Source organism: Macrobrachium rosenbergii, chromosome 48 (genome assembly GCF_040412425.1).
Source record: "Macrobrachium rosenbergii isolate ZJJX-2024 chromosome 48, ASM4041242v1, whole genome shotgun sequence".
Classification (NCBI taxonomy): domain Eukaryota; kingdom Metazoa; phylum Arthropoda; class Malacostraca; order Decapoda; family Palaemonidae; genus Macrobrachium; species Macrobrachium rosenbergii.
In genome coordinates, this window is record NC_089788.1 from 54,629,972 (window position 1) to 54,651,072 (window position 21,101).

Sequence of the window (21,101 nt, forward strand, 5' to 3'; positions counted from 1 at the left end):
AGATATTGAGTCTGCTGGGCAGTCTCGCTTGAGTGAACGTGGCACCAACATTGTTAGGTGCATTGCTGCCCGTGATGTTATATTGGATTATGTGAATATACAACTATTCCATATTGCTCGTGTTTAAGTATAAGCTGCTAACATGGCACAGTGATATAAGAACCTGGGATGCCTTTAAAATGCCAAGTGCAAGATATTACACAACACCAAGAAGAGGGGCCCTTCGCCGGGCTGCACATGACCTCACCAATGGTGGGAATGAGGACCTTCTGGATGCTATGGCAAATCTTTTCTTGCAGCAGTGACAGAGCAGTGGTGCCCCCTCAGGTATGAGAGCAATTATGCCCAACAAATGTTCCTACGAAACGTCACAAGGAGCATTTAGGAAGTGGAGTAGGTCCATGACAGATTGGTTCCAAATTGGCAGAGTTTTTACTGAAGATGCTGTGCTAAGCAATCGTTTGAACTGTGATGATCAATTACAAAGGGCATTGGACGCCTGTTACGTGTCCGACAAATGGAAAGCCCTTTTTTTGACATCAGGCATTAGATGCCATCCAAGAAGTAACCCAAAAGTCTGTGAACCATGCAATTCTATGGGATACATTTTTTAGTGCACAACAAGGGCCAATACCTGCTAAGACATATATACATCAGTGTCAGGAATTGGCTTTAGACTGTGCTTTCCACTGTCCTCGGTGCCAAAATGACATAAGTGACTATATGCTGACTCACAGGTTAGCCAGTGGTTTAAAAAGTTGTGGATTTAAACAAGAAATACTCCAAGACTATGAAAAATATAGCAGTGTCACCAAAATACTCCAGAAGTGTGAAATATATGAGGCAGCTGAAAGGGATAGTGGGGCCAGCAAAATTAACCAGAGATTCACTAATGCCAGGGTGGGTAAAGAATTGCTGCCCAATAATAGTGATGAAACAGAACATAGTGATGTTGCGGCAGTAAAATGGAACCTTCATCGACAAAAGGATAATAAGTTACTCATGTCAGGTAAAAGATGTGATAACTGTGGGCGTATTCATGAGAAAAATAAATCTAGCTGCTTTGCAAGTGAAGTGTATTGCCACAACTGTGGCGTGAAGGGTCATTTAGTTAGATATTTCAGAAAACGTGGGAATAACAAGGCAGCATGCATTGAAATTGACCATGACGACGACACCATGTCGATGACGTCAAGCACGTTAGTGCAGCACTGTGTGGTCCAACAGGTAACAGCAGTGGAGGGAAAGTTACCACATGTGCGCGTAAAAGTTGAACATAATATGAGACGTGATGTACCAATGTATGAAGCATTTATTGATGCTACCGTCGATAATGGGGCTGAGGTTTGTATTATGTCGGAAAAAGTTTTGCATCAATTAGGACTGAACATAAAACAGTTGTGTCGTTCAAACGCCAAGGTTAATCATGCCACCAAAGAACCTATGAGAGTACTGGGTAGTGTACGATGTACAATAACTTTGGGTAGAAATACTGCTTTAAATATAGGGGTGTTGGTAGTGTGCGGTGTCACTAGGCTATACTTATCTATAGATGTATGTAAGTGTTTAGGATTAGTGGAAGCAAATTTTTCCCAACGTGTTAAGGTAGATGGAATTTCAGTAAATAAAATTGGTAGGGAACAGCCCAGTAGTGTGGGTGCCAATGACGTCACCAATGGCGGGAGCAACATCCATGACGTCACAGAGTTGCCTTCTCCCTTCAGGAGACCAATGTACCTAAGCTCAAAAGATGGATTTTGGAGTGTTTTTCTTCGTTGGGTGAGTCAGTAGAGCTGTGGACTGGCACTCGCTAGGCCAGAGTTCGATTTCCCGGCCTGCTGATGAAGAGTTAGAGGAATTTATTTCTGGTGATAGAAATTCATATCTTGCTATAATGTGGTTCGGATTCCACAATAAGCTGTAGGTCCCGTTGCTAAGTAACCAATTGGTTCTTAGCCATGTAAAATAAGTCTAATCCTTCGGGACACCCCTGGGAGAGCTGTTAATCAGCTCAGTGGTCTGGTAAAACTAAGGTATGCTTAACTTTTTGGAGTGTTTCTCTGGTACAGTATTTAATATTAAATGGAATCCGTTACCGGTAATGAAGGGAAAGCCACACCATATCCACCTTCTCCCTGATGCAGTCCCACGCGCATGCCATACACCACTTCCAACTCCAAAACATTGGGAGCAAGAGGTGAAAAAACAGCTGGACGTCGATGTAAAACTGGGAATAATCCGTCCATTACTACAAGAACTGCAACTGATTGGTGTGCACGAATGGCAGTAGTAGCTAAAAGGAATGGAAACCCAAGAAGAACAGTGGATTACCAAAAACTAAACAAATACTATATTGTAAAAGAGAGACTCATCACACCTTTGCCCGATTCGACATGGCATCCAGCATACCTGTGTGTTCATACAAAACTGTAATAGATGCCTATTCTGGTTTCCATCAAGTGGATTTAGATGAGGAGAGTCGGCATTTGACCACCCTCATATCCCTATGGGGTAGGTACCAGTATTGTAGGACCCCAATGGGACATGTCTCTACATTGGATGCATATTCAAAAGTGCTTTGATGATGTGATAGTGGACATTCTGAGAAAATTTAAATGTGTCGATGATCTTCTCCTACATGATGATACTGTGGAAGGAGCATTTTTTCACACAATAAATTTTCTACAGGTATGTGAAGAAAACTGGGTTACCCTCAATCCTGATAAATTTCAATTCTGCCAACATGAGGTAGACTTTGTAGGCTATGAATTAAGTTAGGACAATTTCAAGCCAAGTGAGGAAAAGGTGTCTGCAATCAAGAGTTTCCCAATGCCAACTAAACCAACCAACACTGACATACGGTCTTGGTTTGGCCTTGTAAACTAATTAGCACCATTTGTAGCCACTTCTCAATTAATGGAACCCTGTCGAAACCTTCTAAAAAAGTCTACTAGTCAAAAGGTATACTGGGATGAAATAATACAGGATACATTCGAAAAGACTACAGAAATTTTATGCAATTTGATTGGGGATGGATTAGCCTCATAATAAATCTAGGAGAGCTGCGGTAATCACTGATTGGTTGCATGATGGACTGGGATTTCTAGTGTTACAACAACATTGCAGTTGTGAAGAGGATAAGTCCAATTTTGTTGCAAAGGGGGATGGAAGCTTGGCCTCTGTGGGAGCATTTAACCTCGGCAGAAGGCAATTAGGTAGATTATTCTTACTGGGACGTCCCAATATTGTCCTTGTTACTGACCACAGTCGGCTGGTCAATGTGTTTGGTGATAGAGAGTTGAAAGACATTGCAAATCCTCGTTTGCCTAGATTAAAGGAAAATTAGGTCGTTCTTCTCTAGATCAAGAACGGGATATGCTGTATATCAGGTCCACAATAATATTCAATGGTATTCTCGTTGATTTTATAAAAAAGTTACAAAAAAGTTGCAAAAGCTTTCGAACCCTGTCCTGGGTTCATCTTCAGTCGAACTAAAAATTATTGACATAATAAGTAAATATGTTAGCTCCAGTTTCAAGTGTGGAATCAGTGAACGACCTCAACGATGTGTTTTTCCAACGGACGAGGCGACAAGCGGGACGGTCAACTATCCAACTAGGTGATTGCTTCTCCTCTTCCTATATTCCTCGGAATCCCAGCTGTTATAAGATGTCTGCGGGGTGATTATGTAATCCCTAAGCTCCAGGAAGAATACGAACAGGGTAATACAGAATTCCCCCTACCTACTGACCAATTCTTTGCATTAATAAGACTATGCTTATCTTCCACGGTGTTTCAATTCAATAATCAAGGATTTGCGCAAAAAGAAAGGGTTGCTATGGGCTCCCCTCTATCCCCAGTTTTAGCCAATATTTGTATGGAGTTCGGAGAGAGAGATATTCTCAACAGATGTGATAGGGAAACCACGCCTCTCTTGTGGGTCAGATATGTCGATGACATTTTTGCAATCATCAGAGAGACAGAAAGAAATCTAACTAAATTAGTAGAAATAGCAAATGACATACTACCATCAATAAAATTTACCGTGGAAATAGAAACTGACTCCAAGTTGCCTTTCTTAGACGTATTAATCTTTAGAGATTCGAGTAGACAAAAGTTTAAATTCACAGTATATAGGAAGACAACCAACTCTGAAAGTTATATACATTTTTATTCTTTTCATAATAATAATATCAAAAGTAATGTAATAATGAACTTCGCATTCTGAGCCTTCAAGATTTGTGATCCAGAATATATTAATGACTTAAATACATCACATTACGGCAACTTTCAGAAGCCTTAGGTACCCTCCCACTTCATTGAAAAGGCTATCTCACGTGCTCGGAAGACTTATTATTGCCCTAAAGATAATAACATTAGAAGAAAAACCTAATAGATTTTTAACCTTACCTTTTAACCCTAACATATATAACATAAGTAAATATGTAAATAATAGCCAGGATAATACTAAAATTGTTTTCAAATATACCCACACGATAAGAAATAATCTAATAAAAACAACAACAATCATAATAACCCCATAGTACCAGGAGTATACGAAATACCATGTCAAGACTGCAAAGGTAAATATTTCGAGAAAGCGGTAGAGGGTTAGAAACACGTTTAGTGGAACATAGACGGGCTTTCTCATTACATTCTCAAAATAGTGCAATAGTTACACACGCATTCAATAACGATCATAGACCGGACTGGAATAGAGCCAACATCATTCACAAAAGTAGCAACGCCAACATAAGAAGATTAGTCGAGGGCGCCTCCATAAATATAGGAGAATCATTTAAGGGAAACAAAGTCGTTCGTTAACGAGGACCCGCTAGTTAACTTTCATGTAATCAAAACATTTATTAAAGGTTTTAATGTTAGGACAGGCTCCTACTTTCCTTCGTCTGATGCTGCCGTTATCGCCGACATCACCCCGCAGACACCTTATAACAGCCGGGATTCCGAGGATGTCACCGCTAACAATGAATTACATGCAGAACAACAACAACGGGTGAGGAAATCAAGAAGAATAGCCACGCAGAATATAGGAAGAGGAGAAGCAATCACCTAGTTGGATAGTTGACCGTCCCGCTTGTCGCCTCGTCCGTTGGAAAAACATATTGTTGAGGTCGTCCACTGGTTCCACACTTGAAACCGGAGCTAACATATTTACTTATGTCAATAATTTTTAGTTCGACTGAAGATGAACCCAGGACAGGATTTGAAAGCTTTTGCAACTTTTTTGTAACTTTTTTATAAAATCAACAAGAATACCATTGAATATTATTGTGCACCTGATATACATTAAAGGAAAAAACATTACAATGCAGTTTCACAGTGAAATACATCCCTGGGAAGAAAAACTCAGTGGCTGATGCTCTTTCAAGATACCCAGTAATCAGAAGCCCAATAAATGCGAGCGACAGTGAGATGGGGGAAGAGGATTAGAGTGCATGCATTGCAGCATTGATCACGTCGCTAAGTGATGATATCATAACCCTCGACTGGAATTCTGTAAAAGAAGCAGCTGAAAGCGATGTTGAATATCAGCTGCTAAAGAGTATGGTAGCCACAGGTTCTTGGCCTGTATCAAGAAATTTAGTCCACTCTAGCATAAAGCCATATTTTAACGTACGGGACCGACTTGGCAGCATGGACGAACTGGTGGTGTATTCATATGATGAAGGGCACATATGTCTGGCAATACCTTTGCCACTATGAGATCGAGTTGTCTCTAACCTACACTCAGGTCACCAAAATTCTGATTCGATGATTTGTAGGGCATGGCAGGCTGTGTATTGGCCTGGGATGGAGGGCCAACTGAAACTCAAGAGGATGCAATGAAGAAAATGTGACGTCATCACGCCATCCCAACAAAGGGAACCACTATTGCCTACCCCACCCCCTGAATATCCTTTTCAACAGACAGTCAGGGATATGTTTCAAGTATGTGGAAAACAATATCTGGCATATGCAGATAGGCTCACTGGTTGGCTGGAAATTGCCTTCTTCCAAAGTGGTGCTACTTCTGCTAAGTTGATCCCTCTTCCGACGATACTTCATGCAATGGGGTGGCCTGGAAGAAATCTCTCTCAACGATGGCACCAATTTGGTAAGCACTTAAATGGCCAGCTTCCTACAGAAATGGGGGTTAGGATGAGAATATCCTCAGCCCATTATCCCCAATCTAACAGGGGGATGAGGCAGCGGTACATGCAGCGAAAAGAACTATTCAAGATAACACAAGAAGCGACGGAAGCCTCCATACAGATAGTTTTGCAAGAGCCATTTTGCAATTTAGAAATATGCCCCTAAGAGGCATTGATAAATCGCCAGCACAATTAGCGATGGGACGACAACTTAGAGACTCAGTCCCCAAGATAAAAAGCTATCATAAGATAACAGAGCAGTGGGCAGACATCAAGATCGACAAAGAGGAGAAGATGGGTAGGCACTTGAGAAATGTCAAGTTGCATCATGATTCAAGTGCAAAGAGACTCCGCCCCCTTACAAACGGTTACCACAGTAGTAGTCCAAAATGTTGTCTCCAAGGCCTGAGATCGTAGTGCTAAAGTCATTGAAATGAAAGGAGACTGCCAATATATCATAAAACTAGATGGTAGTGGAAAAATATCAACAAGAAACAGAAAACATCTCCAGGAAATAGGTGCGCAGGATGCCCCACCCACTCGTACACCTCCCCCAGCTGACTCGTATGCTGACCGCCAACCTAGAAGAGGGATGAGGAAAATAAATCCCCCGAGTTGGCATGAAAACATTATGTAATTTTTCAATTATGTACAATTTGATTTTTTCTTCTTTCTGCAATGAATATATGACCATTTCTGTAATAACTTGATAAACCTTCAATTCCATGAAAAGTATAATGCATTTATTTTAGAGAAGGGATGTAGGATGTTTCCATATGTCGCATATAAAAGAAGCATTACTTATATTCCCGCCAAAATGTGTTTAAGGCGGGAGATATTGAGTCTGCCGGGCAGTCTCGCTTGAGTGAGCGTGGCACCAACATTGTTAGGTGCATTGCTGCCCATGATGTTGTATTGGGTTACATGAATATGCAACTATTCCATATTGCTCGTTTAAATATAACCTGCTTACAGCTTGTGACAGAGGCTATGGTTAAGGAAGAGGAAAACAGTTCTGTAACTGTATGCTTCTCCAGAGATGAAGATCAACACAGCTCTCTCTTCCAAAATCAACAACGAGAGCAGACAATTCTAAAATCAATCCAACTATCCTTGTCAGAACCTGGCAGCACTGGGTGTCAATCCGACGCGATGACTCTTGGAAAAAGTTCTAGGGAGTCTCCAACTTCTTAGCCAAGGTTCCTGGTTCCAGTCAAGACAATCCACAAAATAGACAAAATCTTCTATGAGGAGGATAGTTCCATTGAAGTACTAGAGGGAGGAATGCCAAAGACACATGCCTTTCTCTCTTCCCGACAAAGGTCACTCGTCAAGAAGTCCTTGTCCACAAAGGACAGGGTTGCAATACTAAAGACTGTAGTAACATCATCTTGAACTCTAAGTGAAGGTGGAACCAACTGATGAGTTTGTGAGCGGAGAGTAGGCGGCTGGCAAATGGGGGCTGGTGTCGACTTTTTGAAAGCAGAAGCCATGCGCCATTGGGAACTGGCACCCACAAAAGAACAAGAGAGGGTTCTAAGGAAAAACAAGGCAACGAGGGTTAAAAGAGTGCTAATCGAAAATTGTTGAACACTTCACAATTTGTGTCATTCTTGTGCAGGGGCCATGCTAAACTTCTCTGTATTGTTCCAATTTAGAATAGGTACAGCTGAAGCAAGTACTTTGGACACTGGGTGCTCAGACACTGGACGCTTGGAGGGGCCACTGAGTGCTCCATGGACCACTGGAAAAGCACTTGGCGCCAAATAGAGGCATCAGCCTAGCAGGCTGGGGCCTTGCTCGGGAAGACAGCCGCTGTCGAGTGATGCTCACACTACACGTTATGCCTTCATCAAGGCACCTTGGACTGGCTGTCTAACACTACATCTCCATTAAGAAGCCTTTCCAGCAGCTGTCTGTCGATACCTGGATCACAGGCTTGACTGAGGGGCAACTACCGGGGGGCAAAACCACTCGGACTCCCTTTGGACCACCAGTATGTCTCCTCCCAGGTTCAAGGGAGTTTGACAGGGACTTTAGGCCTAGGATATCCGACGGGCCAGATAGCCGCCTCCTCCACTACACCTCCATGAAGACGCCTTTTCAGTGGCTGTCTGTCGATACCTGGGAATACGCAACAAGTTCGACCAAGAGGGCAATTACCCGGGGTAATTCCCACCAGCCTCCCCTGGACATTCAGTATGACATCTCCCAGGTTTAGGGGAATATGACAGTGACTTAGGTCTAGGAGAACTGGCGGGCTGGATAATCACCTCCTCAACTGCACAACACTTCACTATGCAAGGTTAATTTTCTGTTAAACCCCGACACAAGACTGGCGATGGCATGGGAAGGAAGCGAGGGAGCCAGGCATGGAAGCAAGCAGTAAAAACATAGGGGTAGAAGTAGGAGAGAAAAAGTACATGTCACTCTGTGCATGCCTAGCTGTCTGCTACAGATGCTGCCCATGGGCACTCTTGGGCACTTAAGGGCGCCTTTGGGCTGCTCAGAGCACGAGTTGGCGTCAACTGGCACCATTGAGCACTTATAGTATGAGCTGGTGTCAGGCTGAAGTGGGCACCAATGGCACTTCTAGGTGCTGAAAGTGTGGAATGTTCAAGATCTGAGCATCAACCCAGATGCGTGTCATCCTTGCACAGGAGACAGGATAAGCTTCTCAGAAATGTTCCCACTTAGTAATGTACTGCCAAAGTGAGTACTATACACAATGTGCTGCCGAAGCAAATACTGAGGCTGATTCTTGGCCGACAATAACATCTTCTTCCATCAAACACCCTTCTCTCCTTACTGATTTTTGCCCTTGCACTTTTCAATTCTGCAAAGTTAAGTGTGAAGGTTATGGTAAAATTATTTAATGACAGCTAGCAAGTAGATTAAGTTCAGTAAACAAACATAAAATGCAAACCTTTGGCCTAAAGGAATGATGAAACATTCAAGAATTACACTGAAGGGAATTATTTATCAACAGCTTGCGAGTAGCCTACACCCTGTAAACACCATTTGGGAATTTACTTGAAGGCAAAACTAATCTACCAGTGGCTTGCAAGAGGTCTAGGCCCAGTAAACAGAGCAATGTAAAAGTTTTGGCCTAAAGGAATGGTGTAAGATACAAGAATTACCTTTAAGGGCAACACTATAATGGCAGCTTGCAAGTAGCCTAGGCAAAAATTAGGCAAAAGTTTTGCTTAGCTTTTAGCTTTTAGTATAACAGAATAACAAAACATTCAAGAATCACTTTTAAGGCAATATTTATTGGCGGCCTGCGAGTGCCTATACCCGGAAAACACCATTCGAAAATTTAATTTAAAAGCAAAACTATTTACCGAAGGCTTGCTAGAAAACTAGGCCTGGTGAACAAAACATAATGCAAAGGTTTCAGCCTCAAGGAATGGCGTAACATATGAGAATTGCTTTTAGGGCAGAGCTTTTATCAGTGGCTAAGTAGTCTAGGTATAGACAAAAGATTGACATAACGGATTTACTTTTAAGGCAAAATTCTGTTGAAGAATCAACTTAATAATGACAAAAAGAGAAAAAACTCATCCTGAGATTTCATGAAGGTTACTAAATACGCATTCCGGTGGATGTGTACACCACCAAAATCCAGTTAACTATATAACCGGGAAATAATGAATACGCTGCTGCCAGTACTTGGTGTTTACGCCATGCCTGGCACGAACAGAATGAGGTTTTCTGCTAAAGTCATTCCTAATATTCCTGCTAGTGGGCAGAAATAGTCACCTACACAGACGTTTGAAGTATTACCCGCGAATTTTGAATTCAAGTTGTCGTACCAGTGGAACTAATAGTCATGTAATTATTTGGTAAGTTACGTACATAAAAAAACCTGCTCCATAACAGAGCAATAGCTGGTGCTGCCCTATGCCCTGGCACCAAAGAATCATCTGCAAAGGAGACAAAAGCTTCCTGTACATTCTCACTCTCCTGTGCCGACACAAAATTCAGCGGAAAATAAAACCTAACTGCCAGCCAACAACAAAGCTTTGAGGAGAAGGCAACCCAGTCTGTCATTCTACTGAGACAGTAGCAATCAAATAAGAAGGATCTGCTAGTCTAACTCGTGGTGTTTGCCCAAACAGGGTTCAAGACAGTGCCTAGAAAGCTCAAGAGCTCAACACAACAAAGGAGGGGAACAAGACTGGAAGTGCGAAACCTGAGGAGAACAGGCCTACAATGTGACGCCTACAACTTCAATGTCACCAATGGTGAACGTGAGACAGAATGATACAAGCTCCTACATTGCAATCTCGCAGGAAAGTAGTGCTGTCTTACAAGGTGTCCAACGTTGATGAGAATGCCTGAGAAAGGAAGGAGAATGAGGTAACAAATGCATTCACAACCAGATCACAACCTCTCTCCTGTCAGACAAATGCCCTAAGATAAACCAGCATAATCAGACAGCCTGGAAGACCAAGAAGAATGCAAACGCCTGAAACCAAGGGAGCTCGAGTGCTCGAAACCAGGCGAGTGTGCAAAAACCAGATAAATGCCTAAAAACCATTAGAGCACCTAAAAACCAGATGAACGCCTAAAACCCAGCTGAGTGCCTGAAACTAGGTGAGAGCCCAAAACCAGGATAGCACCTGCAAAGCAGGCAGGAGCCTGAACCTAGGCAAGCACCTCAAACTGGGCGAGCACTGGCCCCCACCTGAGAACACAGTATTGTACTCTCCTGGAGGATAGTGCCTTCAAGAGAACACCAAACTCTCTTGCCAAAGCAGAACCACAGAATATTCCGGATAGCGATCACTAGGAGTATGCAGCCTCCAGCAAGACCTTGGGGATACAGAATCAAGTATCAAGTAAATGGGCTTATCCTTACCTATTTCCTCACTACGTGAACTTTGCTAGAGTTTGCGGCGTTTATCCTTCAGCAAACAAGTGCCAACTTGTGCGTGACACATCAGGTTGGCCAGAGGAAGACAACAGGCACAAACCATTTCCACTCCCAGACATACCCTGCTTCCTTGTACCTCCAACAGTGGAAGGAGTGTTACATGGCATGACTAAGGTATGGCTAACAGGGAGGGAGGGGGTTGGCACTTCCTCTGCTGCAAGGGGGGAACCGGAAAAGGACGAATATACTGGGCCAGTAAAGCAGCAAGTGCTTAGATTATCTCCATAAACTTTTAAAACATAGCCCTAAGCCTAGCTACATCGGTTTCTAATTTGTCAAACCTCATATCCTGAACAATACAGGGAGCTTTGTGAGATGAAATAACTTGAAGAAACATTACTAGCAAAAAAGGATGTGGGAAGAGCTGTTTTCTGACATATCATAAAATCATGAAAAACACTTACTCCTAACCTCACTTCCTGTCCTAGTGTTAGAAGAATCTTTTCTGACTTTTCCTATTCTTACATGCTTCTCTCATTTGCATATACTTTACACATTCTTTACCTCATCTGACCAAGCAATACGCTGACCACAGCGGTCCTTATAAAACCAACCCTTGTTCCTACATTTAACACAGCTTAAATCATGAACGTGAAAACTGAAAAGTAAAGCAGGGTACATACCCACTTACCATACAGACCTGAAACCATTTGTCTTTATCCTTTTTGGATGACATCTTAAATAAAGACAAAAACCAAGATACCAAACCACAAAATATACAATATGATGCAATCGTTAACTATCACAATTGTAACCACACTCATTATGACTTTACGGGGCAACAACAGAGAAAAAACTTGATGGGAAACAATAGACACTTGAATTACCCAAAAGGGACGGGTTAATAGATGGTTAAAACTAAACGATCTTATTGATTCTTCAGTCTTTAAATATGTTTTACTCCCACCTTATGCGGCAATTACAGCTATCATAACAGGAAGGTAAGATTTTTAAAAATTTTTTATACATATGTAACATCTTTGTTTATTTGTTTCCATAGATTTAGATTCTTATTCTATAAATACATCATTTGTCTTTTTTCTGAGAGAGAGAGAGAGAGAGAGAGAGAGAGAGAGAGAGAGAGAGAGAGAGAGAGAGAGAGAGAGAGAGAGAGAGAGAGAGAGAGAGATATATATATATATATATACAAAAATGGCTTATGTACTCACAAGACCCTGATAACGAAAAGAGTCGTACACACTGCGTAGAAGAAGCCAGAAAGGCCACAGGTACTCAAAGCGGAACTCTAGTAAGAAATCTGCCGCCAATACCAGCAGCCATACCAGGAGAAATTTGATGTAGACAAAAGTGCTGAAAAAAAATAAAATGTATATTAGGAACAACTTCACTACACTATACAGGCTTTGCAATTTAAAAGATTATATGAATACAATAACTATATTGTTTTTCTACAAAGATGCGATACAGAATTGAGAGCTTGTTAAAATATCACAAGAACTGTATTGGTCTGATGCTCCCTATGCTTTCAGCACACAAAAGAGCAAGTCACTGTACAGTTCAAGACAGATGTCCCATTTCATTGTAGTAGGGTAACAAAGGTCCTGACAGAAATCCCAGGGACCATAATAATTTGAAGCAAGGTATTAAGTGCCAAAGCCTTGATGCTGGGATTATGAAAGAACACACAGGTATAAAAGTCTTGAGAAACAAGGAACAAATGTAGGGATGAATAACTTAAAGGAAAAATGACATTTTTATAATAGTTTTATATAAACTTGCCAAGTAATTACAGCTATAGTTTCTAACTAGTATAGCAGCTAAAATTGAAAATTTGCAGTGGCGATTCTTTTGTTTTGGTGTAGGTAGCTAGTCCCACCCACTTTTGGGAAACAGGAACAACTCAGCAATTTGTTTGTACCTAAATGGCCATGCTAGGGAAGGAGGGTGGGCTCCCATTCTTTAATTACTTGGTAAGTATATATAACACTTTATTATAAAAATATAATTTTTATATAAGTAACATGTTATTTTCATAATAAAATAAATTTTTGAACATACTTACCTGGTAGTTATATATATAGCTTAAGTCCCTGACGTCACGGCAGATTTTAAAAAAGTCGCGGCAATCGCCGATCGGTAGTCAGGTGAACCACCTGTGCGCCCTCTACCCAGGTACCTGGAACCATTCCAACTATTCCTCAGATCTTCCATGCCCCTAGTCTCTAGACGGGAGGAGGGTAGGAATATAATTATATATAACTACCAGGTAAGTATGTTCAAAAATTTATTTTATGAAAATAACATTTTTAAACATCTAACTTCCCTGGTAGTTATATATATAGCTGATTGACACCTTTGGTGGAGGGTCAGAGACAGCTAACATCGTTGGAATTATAATAAAAGTTGCAAAACAACTCTAGGTTCCTACCTGTTAAGGAAGCTGACTTCAATATTTCTCATTATGTCTGCATTCCTTAAGAGATCCAGCGATCCACCCAGGGGCTGAAAAATCTCTAGGGGCTGTCAACCGTGTATAACCTCTATGTGACTAGACCTCCTCTCAATACCCTTGTTCCGGCGCTACCAAGGAACTTTCATCCCAATGATTGTGGAAGACTGAGCCCAATCTTCACAAACAACCATAAAATTTCAACCATTCCAAGGCAAGAACAAAAGGTATTGTTTTATGGAATTGGATTAAGGAAGCTGACTTTAATGAAATCGCCCTCATTATGTCTGCATTCCGTAAGAGATCCAGCGATCCACCCAGGGGGCTGAAAAATCTCTAGGGGCTGTCAACTGGTGTATAACCTCTATGTGACTAGACCTCCTCTCAATACCCTAGTTCCAGGCACTTCCAAGGAACTTTCAAACCAATGAATGCGAAGACTGCGTCAGTCTTTCACAAACAACCATAAAAAAATTTTCCATCCCAAAGTAAGAAAAAAGGGTATTGGTTTATGGGATTGTAGGGGTATTACCCTCTCCCACTAGTAGATGCTATAAACGGACCCAGCGTATAGCAGTCTTCGTATAATGTTTGGACTTGTTTTAGACAGTGAGAGGTAAATACTGACTTGTTTCTCCAGAAGGTCGTGTCCAAGATACTCTCCCGACCTGTTCTGTTTAAGTGCTACAGAGGTTGCAACTGCCCTGAACTCTCAAGGTCTTTACTTTCAGAATCTAATGTCCAACTCATTACCTTTCCTATGAGCTTCTTTTATCAACTGCCTGATAAAATAAGACAGAGCATTCTTCGACACCTGTACAGAGAGCTTTTTGACTGAGCACAAAAGCCCTTCTGAATTCCTTCTTAAGTCCTTTGTCCTGTCCAGGTAGTGCCTTAGAGCCCTTACCTGGAATAGGACTTTCTCTCTCTTCTCCCTGTAATGTCCGTTAGATTCGAATCTTGAACGTTCTGTGTCAGGGTTGTGATGAGTATTCATTTTTTTGCAAGGAATCCTAGTTGCAGTGAGCAGATTGCCTTGTCTTGTCTAAAGTCCATATTCTCGCTGAGAGCATGTATCTCACTAACTCTTTTCGTTGTGGCCAAACTGAACAAGAAAAGAGTTTTCATGGTGAGGTCCTCTTAAAAATGTTCTCTGTAAGGGATCGAGCTTACTCCCCATGAGGAACCTCAGGACCACGTCTAGGTTCCATACTGGTGAGTTCTGTACTCTCTCCTTAGCAGTTTCGAAGAATCTGAGTAGGTCCTGGAGATTCTTATTGTTTTATAGGTTTAAGTTTTATGTCTAAAAACTGCTGCCATCATGCTCCTATAGCCCTTAATGGTAGAGGTAGGAAAAATTAAGCTTCCTCTTACGGTGTAGAAGGAAGTCCACAATTTGAGTTACAGAGGTACTGGAAGAGGACACATGGTTGCTCTTGTACCATCCTCTAAATATCTCCCAATTGGATTTGTATACCCTCATGGTGGATGACCTCCTTACTCTTTCTATAGCACCAACCGCCTCTTTCAAAAAACCTGTAGCTCTTGTAAGTTTTTGATAGTCTGAAGGCAGTTACTTGTAGCGCTTGGGGTTTTGGTGATATCTTTCCAAGTGAGGTTGTTTGAGTAGACCTACTCTCTGAGGTAGGCTCCTCGGGATGTCCACTATCCATTCCAGAACCTCTGTGAAACAATCTTTTATCGGCCAGTAAAGGGCCACAATGATCAATCTGGTACCCTCGTGTGAAAATTTTTTTTGCAGTACCCTGTGTATTATCTTGAAAGAGGGAAATGCATACACATCCAAGTTGGACCAGTCCACCAGGAACGCGTCTATGTATATAGCCCCGGGATCTGGTACGGGAGAGCAGTAAGTTTCCAGCCTCTTCGTTTGCGCTGTGGCGAAGAGATCTATGCAAGGACGTTCCCAAAGTTGCCACATGCTACTGCACACAGCCTGATGTAGAGTCCATTCTGTTGAGAGGACTTGATTTCCTGCTCAGAATGTTCCCCCTCACATTTTTTCTCCCCTTGGATAAAGCGGGTTACTAGTTTGACATTCTTCTCTTTTGCCCAGAGAAGAGGTTCTCTTGTTGTCTCGTATAGAGACCTGGAGTGAGTGCCCCTTTATTTGCTGATGTAGGCCAATGCTGCCGTGTTGTCGGTGTTGACCTGCACCTCTCTGTTCCCCACTGTGTTCGAACTCCCTGAGAGCTAGAAGGATTGCAGTTAGTTCCTTCTAATTGATGTTTAACTTCTCCTGCTCTCTGGTCCAGGAGCCCGAGACTTGTTATTTCCCTAGTGTTGCTCCCCATACTGAGTCCGACGCGTCGGATAACAACACTAGGTCTGGGTTCCTCTAATATAGAGAAGGGACCTCCTGGAGCTTGACGGGGTCGTTCCACCACTGTAAATACAGCCTTATTGGTTCCGAAATGGGGATGCACTTGGTCTCCAGTTCTATTTCCTTGTCCCAGTTCTGATTTAGATGAAACTGCAACAGGCATAGAATTAACCTCCCAAAGGAGACAAACCGCTCCAGCGAGGAAAGGGTCCCCAGCAGACTCATCCATTCCTTAGCCGAGCATGTCTGTCTATAAAGTACTGAAATTTTCTTAAGGCTTGTCCCGTCCTTGTAATAGACGGAAAAGCCCGAAAATCCTGACTCTGAATCTTCATCCTAAGGTATAGAAAACTTTTGGAATGGGATCAGCTGAGATTTCTATCTGTTTATCAGTAGACCTAATTCCTTCTATACCTAAATCGTGGTCTGAAGATCCTCCAGGCAGAGTGTGCGGGAAGGAGCTCTGAGGAGCCAGTCGTCTAAGTACAAGGAGATTCTGATGTTTCTCGAGTGAAGAAAAAACCTGCTACATTGGCAATCATCCTTGTGAAAATCTTTGTTAGACGTTTGATGCCAGTGCATCTTGCGTCCTGAGCTACCTCCACGTCTTGGCTTCCAATATCTTGAAGCCTGACGTCCTGAAGTCCAATGCCTTGACGCTTGACGTCTTGGGTTCATTGACGCTTGTCGTCATGGTGTTTCACTCCTAGATGCTTGACGCCACTGCATTCAGCGTCTAGAGTTTCATTCACTACGTTCTGCGTCTTAAAACTTCTGGACGTCTAGAAGCTTTAGTTGGGCGCCTATTATCCTTCTTCTCTTTGCCTGGTTGTCACGCTTGTACCAGGAAGACAAAGTCTGCTGCATATTTTGTAGTAAAGCTATATGCGGGCTTCCTGCTGTTGGGGACAGGTTGGGGAAGCCTCAACTACGGCAATTATTTCCTCCTCATCACAATAATGGATCGTGGAGAGGGTTCAGCAGACGAGTACCAATCCTAAGGAGGAAGAGGAGGATGTACGAAAGGCAGCACAGAGTCCGCCACGCTCTTGCAGCCTGGTATCCTGACTGAACAGAACTGTCTACGTTTGTTCTTAGTAGGAGAGCTACCCTTGGGGCTGGAAGGGAAGAGCTCCGGGCTGCTCCAGTGGCTACAACCTGGAGACTATGAAGTTTTGATCATGACGTCCCTTAATATTGGGTAACTTGCTCTTGAGAGGTCTCGACTCCAGAGCCAGACGTCATCCCCGTCTGCTTAGGCTGAAACAAAGAGACCGAAACTGGAAAACCTTTCCCGTGGACGAACTTCAGAAAATTCTTGGAGTTCGGGTGCATGGGGATGTAAAAAAATACGCATCCTGGAGGTCCAGTGAGGCCATCCAGTCATGCTGTCCGACAGCTGCTAGAACTGATTTTGTCGTTTCCATAGCGACCTTTGTTTATTGCACAGAAAAGCCGAGTGCAATCACGTCTAGCACCGGTCTCTAACCCCCCAAGCATTTGGGGATCAGGAATAACCGAATGTAGAATCCTGGGGAATTCGGATCTTGAACTCTCTGTCTGGTCTCCTTTTGCAACATCATAGACACTTGTTGCTATAAAGCCTTTGCCTTTATTCTGTTGTTGCATTTGGCAAAAAAGTCCAATTGTCTTGTTACTATAGGGGGCCTCCTCAGGCTGGTCAGTCTGGCTCCTACCGCAGTCTGCAGGAGAAGAAAGGCAGGTCCTCTTTCTTCCCTGTGTAGAGCCTCTTCTCGTTGCCATTCATCTACCCGCCCTAGAAGAACCTCTATTGGAGGGCCGACCACGAAAGAGCTGAGATACCTGAAACACAGGAGCCTCAGCCTTACTCTTTTTAGCGATGAAAGTCGTTGGTAGGACTTTTCTTGCTGTTTTAGATATTAAATCTTACGTGGTTTTCTGGGCCAAGGATGAAAAGGCCTCTTTACCAAATCTTGAGAGAAGAGGCGAGAGGAAAAAAGGGGTATAAATCAGTTCTGATTTTGATTGGACGTGACCCCATTAGCCAGGAAAGAGCAAAGATGGGCTCTTTCCTTCAGGATTCCCGCTGAGAAAGATGCAGTAGATTCGTTGGAACTATCTCAGAGTCCTTTATCCATACACGACATCAGATATATGAGTTCTTCGGTGTCAGTCGTGTTGAATAATTCCATCTTCCTTCCTGGGAAGGGGCAAGTATTTCGAGGCCGAACGATTCTCTAGTTTGATACTAAACGCTAGACCTTGAGCTAGTTTGGTTGGAGGAAAACAAAGGCTGTCTTTCATTGTTTCTCCTTCGAAAGTATCCATTCTTTCAAATGCTGCCCTCTTAGACGCCTTCACAAGAGTAAATTCTGAAGGCGGGAACGAGGAGCAGTCAGGATAAATTTCTCTGGAAAAAATTTCCAAAAATAGCTTCATAAGTCTTTTCAAGTCTGATGAAAGCTGATGGCCTTTTATATTGTCTTCAATGCCGGAAATCTCTACAATAGGATTCACAGGAGAATGCGGGATATTATCATTCTCTTCTTCCGATTTTCCGAAGACGGAAGTAGCGGCGTCTTTCAAAATATCATCTTGACCCTGGCGTCCTGGTGTCCAGTCTCTTGACGCCTGGCGTGTTGGCGTCCATTTTCTTGAAGCTTAATGTCTTGGCGTCCAGCTTAATGACGCCTGACGCCCTGGTGTCTAACTTCGACACTTGACGCCCTGGCGCCCAGCTTCTACGCCTGACGTCCTAGCGCCCAGTTTCTCGACGCCGGCGCCCTGGCGCCCAGCTTCGACGCCAACGCCCTGATGTCCAGCCTCATGACGCCGGCGTCCTGGAGTCCAGCTTCGACACTTGGCGCCCTGGCGTCCAGCTTCTCGACGCCCTGGTGTCCAGCCTCTCGACGCTTGATGTCCTGGCATCCAGTTTCTCGACGCCTGACGTCCTGGCGTCCAGCTTATCGACGCCCGACGTCCTGGCGTCCAGCTTCTCGACGCCTGACTTCCTCCTGGCGTCCAGCTCCTCGACGCCCAAAGTCCTGGCGTCCAGGCATCCAGACTTCTAACATTCGTTGTCCCGCCAAACCTAGAGGTTACTTGAGAACTGGCCGCCTGTGCGACATCGGTCAAAAGCTTCCTCCGGTTGATGTACAGCAACTGGTGGACGAAAAAACACTTTAACCTCGCCTTTCCTATGGCGAGGTGAGCGCCCTGGGAAGCGCCAACAGGTACGCTCGAGGGGACGACCGCTCGGTAACTAAAGCCTCTCGCCTCCCTTCGTCTTTCGACATTCCTTCTCACAGGGGTTGGTGAGCTTGGAAGAGGTCCAGGACTAGGAGCGCAACAGGACCGAGCGGCCGCACCCTCCACTGCACTTGCACTAACAACATATTAACACTTGTATTTTTTAGATCTCTTATTGTCGATCACATATTATCCCTGTCTTCTGAGAGGGATTTTACCTGTTGGGCCAGGGTCTGAATGGCAGCCAACAAATCATTAAGTATTGGGTCCTTACCTGTTTCAGTTGGGGGTTCAGAGACTACCACTACGGAAGACGGATCAATAGGATAGTTAGCAAGGGGAAAAGAATTAACTATTCCCTGGTTATATCAAGAAGAGTGAGACACAGTACTCTTGGCTCTTCTGAGCCGGTCTTCCATTCCCGTTCTTCAGACATACTGAGTGGGGATCCAAGGAGACTTTAGCAACCAGCTTGCATCCCCACACACACATTTTCACACTCAATGAAGTCAGATATGTTATAAGAAAATCCAAAAGCGAACAAGCGAAAGCCAAGCCAAAGTGTACTTCACCAAAATAAGTTGCGAAAAAAAAACACGGGCTACGAGCGAAATTCCATCGATGTTACCGACACAGCGGCAGGGAAGATCTGAGGAATAGTTGGAATGGTTCCAGGTACCTGGGTAGAGGGCGCACAGGTGGTTCACCTGACTACCGATCGGCGATTGCCGCGAGTTTTTTAAATTCTGCCGTGACGTCAGGGACTTAAGCTATATATATAACTACCAGGGAAGTTAGATGTTTAAAATTACCAAATAATTACTGTACATAGCTGATTCCCACACTGATAGGAGGTGGGATGCATGGACTACTTCTACCCCCAAAACATTAGTACATGTAATGAATTTGAGAATACCGTACAAAATTTGCTAGCAGTGATACCGTGCTTGTTGTTTCCTTACCTGTTAAGAGAGCTGTTGCAGGAAGATACTGCCTCTGGTTGAAGCTCATCTTAACCAAAGCGGTGCAGCAGTATAGCCAAGAGTCGCCTGCTACGTAAGTGGGAGTTCTAAGCAAAGGACCATTCTAACTGCTAGTAAACCATGAAAAATTGGCCCTGCCCTGGGTGCAGTACCATCAAAAAAGACAACCAGATAAACAACATTATTACCTACACCAAAAATGAAAAACACCACCAACCATCCATTATGAAAACGGTGGGTATCCAAGCACATAGTAACACCCTGCTCCCCAAAGACTCAGCGGCCTATGTCAAGGTGAAGAGAATCAGGTTGGAAGGGACACTTCCTACCCTTCCTCCCCCAATACCATGCCAGCCACTAAACACAGACCTAGGGTACTGCTATTATTAAAAAAGGTTTCCACTTCTTTTAAGTAATGGGATGCAAACACTGACTTGCATTTCCAATAAGGCATCTGGAGAATGGAAGAGAGAGGGAGAGAGAGATTGTCTTTAAAGGCTAACGACCTAGCTACAGTTCTAATATCATGGGCTCTGACTTTAAGAATAAGAAGTTGCTCTTTTTCAATCTGAGAATGCACTTCACGAATGAGATCCTTAAGAAAGAAAGAAAGGGCATTCTTCATAAGGGGTCGCAAAGGGTCTATGACCAAACACCAGAGGTTACTGGCGGGTCACCTTATTTTCTCAGTCCTATGTAGGTAAAACTTCAAAGCCTAGCACTTCCCCTAAATTCTTGATACCAAAAGAATGAGGCCAAGGTTTTGACGGAGTTCCATTTTTTTGCAAGAAATCCAAGCACACAAGAGCAGACCACATCACCCTGAGCAAAACCGAGTCTTTTGTCAGTTGCCTGTATTTCACTGACTCTCTTAGCAGCGACTAAGGCTACCAGGAAGTTGGTCTTCTTCGTAAGTTTCCTAAGGGATGTGGAATTAAGAGGTTCAAAAGCAGGGCTAGAGAGCTGTTTTAGGACCACATCTAGGTTCCAAGATACTGGTTATGAATCCCTTGTCTTACGTGCATCAAATGCTCTAATAAGA

At 43.2% G+C, this 21,101-nt stretch overlaps 1 protein-coding gene and 1 non-coding gene across 3 annotated transcripts in view; both read right to left on the reverse strand.

Annotated features, from left to right (window-relative positions):
- Positions 1 to 21,101, reverse strand: part of LOC136831407 (macoilin-like) — a 130,535-nt gene that overhangs the window by 101,180 nt on the left and 8,254 nt on the right. For both annotated transcript variants that reach the window (XM_067091794.1, XM_067091795.1), the window contains exon 2: positions 12,261 to 12,402. In XM_067091794.1, the coding sequence (XP_066947895.1) occupies positions 12,261 to 12,402 (142 nt within the window). The remainder of the gene's footprint in view (positions 1 to 12,260; positions 12,403 to 21,101) is intronic.
- Positions 7,732 to 7,834, reverse strand: LOC136831849 (U6 spliceosomal RNA). Its single transcript, XR_010850991.1, has one exon. It is a non-coding gene; the product is annotated as a U6 spliceosomal RNA (small nuclear RNA).